This window comes from Sander lucioperca, chromosome 20 (assembly GCF_008315115.2).
Source record: "Sander lucioperca isolate FBNREF2018 chromosome 20, SLUC_FBN_1.2, whole genome shotgun sequence".
Taxonomy (NCBI): domain Eukaryota; kingdom Metazoa; phylum Chordata; class Actinopteri; order Perciformes; family Percidae; genus Sander; species Sander lucioperca.
In genome coordinates, this window is record NC_050192.1 from 9,392,818 (window position 1) to 9,399,269 (window position 6,452).

General features: G+C 39.3%; 1 protein-coding gene across 3 annotated transcripts in view; it reads right to left on the reverse strand.

Moving 5' to 3' along the window:
- Positions 1-226: 226 nt before the first annotated feature.
- tspan11 (tetraspanin 11) overlaps positions 227-6,452 on the reverse strand; it is a 17,553-nt gene continuing 11,327 nt past the window's right edge. The window contains exons 5-9 of one of the 3 annotated variants that reach the window (XM_031313530.2): positions 6,296-6,400; positions 5,682-5,840; positions 5,010-5,096; positions 3,871-3,937; positions 227-1,731 (exon numbers count right to left, since the gene is read on the reverse strand). In XM_031313530.2, coding sequence (XP_031169390.1) covers positions 1,613-1,731; positions 3,871-3,937; positions 5,010-5,096; positions 5,682-5,840; positions 6,296-6,400 — 537 coding nt within the window. In that variant the 3' untranslated portion in view covers positions 227-1,612. Of the gene's footprint in view, positions 1,732-3,813; positions 3,938-5,009; positions 5,097-5,681; positions 5,841-6,295; positions 6,401-6,452 lie in introns of all 3 variants that reach the window. The other 2 variants (XM_031313531.2, XM_031313532.2) reach the window with 2 other exon arrangements.

The window sequence follows — 6,452 nt, forward strand, 5'->3', positions numbered from 1 at the left end:
ATTTGAGTCCATGGAGAAATTTCATATTCTGCATACATTCTCCAGCCCTCTGGGAAAAACTTATGATTCTTTCTCAGGGAAATAAACTGACCGAACTTGACATAATGCCCCCATGATCATAATCTCATCAACTAGAGCACTGCCAAACAAACAACAATCATGGCATCATCGCTGACGGTCTAAAACAACTCTTAAATATTTGTCTTTCATTAACACAATGCAATGCCGTATTTAAACATTTATTTATGTGTTTCATATCAATATTTTGAAAAGCACAGTCAGTAGATGGAGCACATGCCAATGTCATATCATCACCATCTTATAAACAACCATCTACATACATTAGCACCCTTCATTTGTAAGTCAATCAGGGGTGGGAAAAACAAACACAAATCCAAGGAGATCCCTTTACAAGAGTCTTGGCAATGGTGATGTATTATTGCAAACGATATAAAAAATGTCAAACAGATATTTAACTTTTTGATCTTCGAAACAGAAACAACTATATCCACAGAGTACGTATTTCTCTTATTTTATAATCTACACAGCTAAGACAAGTCTCTTCTGCAGTAGAGTGGCCACTCATTGTTCCACGAGTAATAGCTACAGGAAAAGAGTTGGCAAGTGATAGATTAGGCAGTGCAACAACATCGTCCATGCTTAAGCTCTCCTTACAAAGCTTCCTCTTCTTCCCTGTAGATAATGAAACCTCAGTGTGTCTAATATTCACAGAAGGCAATGTTTGTTAATGTTATATCCATCTGACATGTATAATCATCTTGAGTGTCACGCATTAAGATAAATAGCTGAATTGACAATAGCAAAATTCTAAAGTATGGCATGTACTGTAGTTTAAATATTACACAGTATAGTATATGACCAGTGCCAACCACTAGGTGGAGTTATAAATTCAGGGATCGGGCAATCATTTAAGAAAAAGAATTTCACTTTTTCCTTTAATTATTAGACCGTCTGAGAATGTCTTCATGTTTGTAGCCATACACTTAATTGTAATAACTACCCTACAGTTCAACATTCAGTGCTGCTATTTTCAGGAATATAGACATAACTACAAATATAAAGATAGTAAACTAGATTTCATTTGCTGCCGCTTATCAGTGCTTTGTCAGCTCCCTTTAAGATTTCAGGCACAGAATTAATACATAATCATTTACCAGCAGAAGGGTGAAAGAGGCACATTGTGTTTACATAATATACAACCAAACCAAAATGACCTGTCTCTCTGCACAGTGAAAACATGATGAATCAATTTGGATCAACATTAGTTGAACAGAGTAGGATGCATTATGACTACGCACGTCTCTTTCTTTTGTCCTGCTCAAACTAAAGCATGCATCCAAGCCAAGACAATGACGCAAACTGACATGTTCCAGTAGGCCGAGATCAGAGTCAGGTACCAGAAATGTATGAGCCTGGATCAAACTACTTTGTAACGCGAGTACAATACTGTACAAGAGGAACCACAAATCAGCCTGGTTGGTCAATGGCACAATTTGTTTCCGACTGCAATCTGGGTGACCTGGAACGTGTCTGTGCACTTGGCTTTGATCACCAGGTCAGAGTTCAAGATTCAGAGGTTGAAGTTAAGGTGTCAGCAGGTCGTTGTTCCATCTGCCTGTGGAGGATGGTGTGTTGGGGGGCCTGGCTTGCTCAGTAAGGGTCCATCTTGATCCTTTTGTACAAGCAGCTGGTGAACACCATGCCACAGACCTGAAAACAGGAAGTGGTAGGTCAAAAAGTGCTGCTCCATGGCACCACGGGAGACTGCAGGAAGTTGGAATGCTATTGACTGTGGGGATAGAGAGGGGTTAAAGGTGATGGGGATTAGAGACCTGCTGGAAGGTATGTGGCTGGTTACTATGGGGATGGCAGGAGTCAAGCAGCCATTATTGCAGCAGCAAGCGTGTGTGCACAGGCTTGCACAAGCAGATACGAGATAAAGCGTTGGGGGTGGGGTCAACAAGAAGATTTATGCACAAATATTCATCACAAATAACACTACTACTGTACATGAATACTACTGAAATTTGGGCTTAGACTGACGATTATTCCAAACAATCTAAAGTAACATTGTAATGGCTAAAAAAGGAATGTAGAGCTGCAAAGATGAATCGATTAGTTGTCAACTTTTAAATTAATCGCCAACTATTTTGATAATCGATTAGCGAGTTTGAGTAATTTTTTAAGACAAAAGTAAAAATTCTTTGATTCCACCTTCTTAAATGTGAATATTGTCTAGTTTCTTCTCTCCTCTGTGACAGTAAACTGAATATCTTTGAGTTGTGGACAAAACAAGTCATTTGAGGACGTCATCTTGGGCTTTTGGGAAACACTGATCCACATTTTCCACCATTTTCTGACATTTTATAGAACAAACAACTAATTGATTAATCGAGAAAATAATCAACAGATTAATCGACTATGAAAATAATCGTTAGTTGCAGCCTTAAAGGAATGTATCCAACAATTAGTCTGATTACATAATTAAGTTAAAAATTCATGTGCAGGTTTCTACGTTTATAAAGACATGATGCAATGCTGTAATCTCTTGGCATCGGGCTGAAGACACAGGTGTACGCAGTACCTTGAAGAATCAACGAGACATGACTTACAGAATCACTATACTATAGAAATGGTCCAAAAATAAAGGAAGAACAGCAGGAACAGATATTGACCGAAGCCACTGGGCCTGCCAGGCTTGATGGATAAACAGGAAAGTGCCCAGATTCAATCTTAGAGTCTCTAAAAGCCCTCTGAGAAAGCCTTATCGAGGGAGTCAGCATAGTGTATTATTGACTCATCACAATCTCTCTTCAGCCAACTTTCTGATTTTTTTCCCACTTCTCCACCACTACCAGTGATGGAATATAGAAGCATGATATTGTGGCTCAGAGAACCATGCCATGAAAGGAAAAAGTGAAAAAACAGTCCCTATACTTTTTTGTTTTGTTGAAGCATAATTTCAGAAGAAAGTGGATATTGATACAACAAAGCAATTAAGGTAGCAGTGTAAAGTGTAGAATGGCAGGTGTTTGTTAAAAATCTTATCTGGGAACCCCAAACAGAGTTACAGTCATTCCGAATCACTATTAAAGTAACTCAATGTTCATGACAGCCTAATCTATTTTACATCGCAAGTAACTATAGCAACAACACTCACGCTTTTCCTGAATGATGATGTACTAGTACTGTAGGTGTCTGAATAAAATTGTTTAAAAAGAAACAGCAAAATGAGGTAAGGTAAATACTCCTGCTACCAACTTTTGTAAATATCAGAATAAATTAGAATCATCTAAAAATTGCATACCAAATCCATCCCACGACTTGTTACCATCTTATTATTAAAATATAGTGAAGCCTGATAAGGTTTCAATTTGAAGTTAAACTGCAAAGAGAAACATACAGCAAGTACAGTAGGCGTTTTGTCTTTTCTTGTGAGCGCAGGTACTTGAGGGAATGAGGCACTTCTGTAAAAAGATACAGAACATGACTCTTGCTAATTACATTCATTGTGCAAAAGCAGTTTAATTAATTAATCAAGCCATTCTCATGATGCGTTTGACCTTTATCAGCCACAACAGCCCATTATCACAACATACAGAGCAACAATCTGCAAAGTACAGCCAAAGCCAGGCAGCTGCATGCATCACGCTCAGCAAAAGACCATGTAAGAACATAAATACGTTCATTTGGTATACACGTAGCCCAGATATTTCACATTTAACACAGAGCGGACAATCACACAAGGACAAACATGCAGTTAGATATCAAATTTCCACAATGCCTTCCAACCTTGTCTCTCCAGTTGATTAAACCACAAAGTTGCTCTAGGGCTAAATCACAATGAACCAAAGTTCTCTTCCTCTTCTTTATAGAGTAGATAGATAAAGCAGGCTGTCAAGACAGCCCCGGCCAGCTACAGTGACCCCACACACACACACACACACACACACACACACACGGAGATAAAGACATACAGTACAATTCACCAAAGACATGTTAGTGTGGTACACAAGACACACGTGTAAATTGACAAAAAAAAACTACAGCTAGTCTGAATTAACACGAATCTCAACAAATCTACATTATTTCAGTCAGTCTGACAGGTTCTAGAGGCAGGGAAGTGTACCAACATTAAGACAGACTAAAACAGTTGACAAAGACAAGACGTACAGTAAGCCTACAGTATGAAAGGAAAGCAAACATGCTTGGATTGAAACGTGTTAAATCACACTACACAGGCTCACATAGCACTTTGGCTTTTATATCCATTTCTCCAGGTGTGTTTTATATATATTTAGTACCTCATCTATATGTTCAGCATAATCCCCTCAGATCTTTTTGGGCTGAAAAATGATCTTTACAGCTTTATTTTTAAATGTTTTTGTCAAAGAATGGTGATCTCTCCGCTTTTGCTGTTGCAAGCCTCTATTGTTACAGTAGAGAAGTTCTGGCCTTATGTCAGCAGCACGTCTGGCCTTATTCTCAGGAAAGAAATCAATGCAGGTTTGTTTGGTCTCAAGTTTCCCTCAAGTTAATTTACAAAGAGATGGTACACAGCTACAAGTGGACTCTCAGCCAGCACAGAATTATAGAAAAAAAAGCAGCCCTGTATGCCTCCTTGGCCCGTGTGGCTTAAAAGCTTGCGTCCATCTCGGGCTGGGACATATCAAATAACAGGAATGAACAAAATTAGATAATGATGACTGAGAGACTCGAGTGAGATGAAAAGAAATGTCCATTTAGAGGTTGTTGACCTGTGATGGTATATTTTCAGTAATGAGAAGACTAAAACCCATCCGACTGTTTTTTTGTTTTTTTTAAATAAAGGGAAGCATTAATACACAGAGATAAAAGCAGTATATCATTTTTGCTAAAATAATAATTGGGCTTATATACAGCACAGTTTGTTCAGGACGAAGACTGCTGAATTGTATACTTGTTCTCCAACAACTATCTGAACTACGTACATATCATATTTTACTTGCCTGCAGACAAGCCACTCCTATTCCCACAGCACCAATGATCAAAAGGTGTTCGGCCAGAAACTGGTCCAGCTTCGTGATGCAACCACCCTGCAAAGTCAAAGGCTGAAAGTTAAAATCATTTAATAGATAATAAATACCCCTGTACAAATAGCTACAGTATTAAAGGAGAATTCCAGTCAATTTCAACTCGTAGCTCTGTTGTTTGGAAATTTGGAGTGCTGGCAGTAGCAAAAAAAACGAAAACAATCGGTGCTGCCTACACCGTGTTATCCTCCTGCTAGCATTAGCACCCAACAGGCTTAAACAGGGCACGTTATAAACGTGTTTTAAGCCTCTAAACATGTTTGAAATGTCATTACAAGTGCCTACCCATGTGCAGTGTTTCCTTCCGAGGGAACACAGCAAATCTGAATGCAGTAGATGTGACAGAAAGGCATAAAAGTTGTGTTAATCCAGCCAGTGCACATACCTCTTAGGTATGTCGATTAGTTAGTCGATTGTCGAACTCATACAATCCAATATTCCAGTCAAATTTGCCGTGTTCCCTCGGAAGGAATCACTGCACAAGGGTAGGTACGTCGCTCGGCCAATCAAGATTTAAATATGGTCATTCATAACTGAATATGGTGCATGCCGTTTGGCTCCCCCCCCAGAAGTATGTAGTACACTAACCTCCACCTTGTAGATGTTGGAGGGGTGGTCTCTCTTGCCACAGTGAAGGGTGATGGTCTTACAGCAGCTGTCAGGCACCACCCTGTCTTCTGCCTGCTTTGATGAAATGTACACACTCACCATCCAATCGTGGGAGTTGTTGCTGCCACAGCACTTGAACTGGAGAGGCCGAGAGAGGAAAGGAAAAGGTGTGGTTTCATGATGTCACACACTGTTAGAAAAGCCCATCCCTCTTCTTTGATACATTTGTTTGGCTCAAATCATTATTCTATACACTTCCTGCAACTGAAGGGAGTGGTTTACTTTCCTTGCAGGGATTTGGACAAAATGACTTTAGCTCTGGGTATTTCACTAGTCATTTTGAGATCAATACATTGAGCAAACCCCAAAGGATAACACAGAGCTATGAGCAATTTCTTCTTCTGAATTTTCAGCATAATTTAAAACTACTTCATATATGCTAGCTGCAGACTGAGTCATGAAAAACACATTTATAACAAAGTGTGACTATACGTACTATGTATGATAGCTGAAGAAAAGTGTAGTATATAATCTCACATAAACCAACAACAACAAAACAACGCCTCAGAAGCTTTTGTAAATACAGTCCATACGTCCTGTTGTAGTCTGTCCACAGCTAATGTGATGGCCTCCTTCCCTGGCTGGGCGTAGTTATCTTTCATAGTCTGGTTGAGATGCTGCTTCAGCTCCTCACTCAGCTGGAAATGAGGAACAAAGAGAGAGACAGCAGACACAAACAACTTATTTATT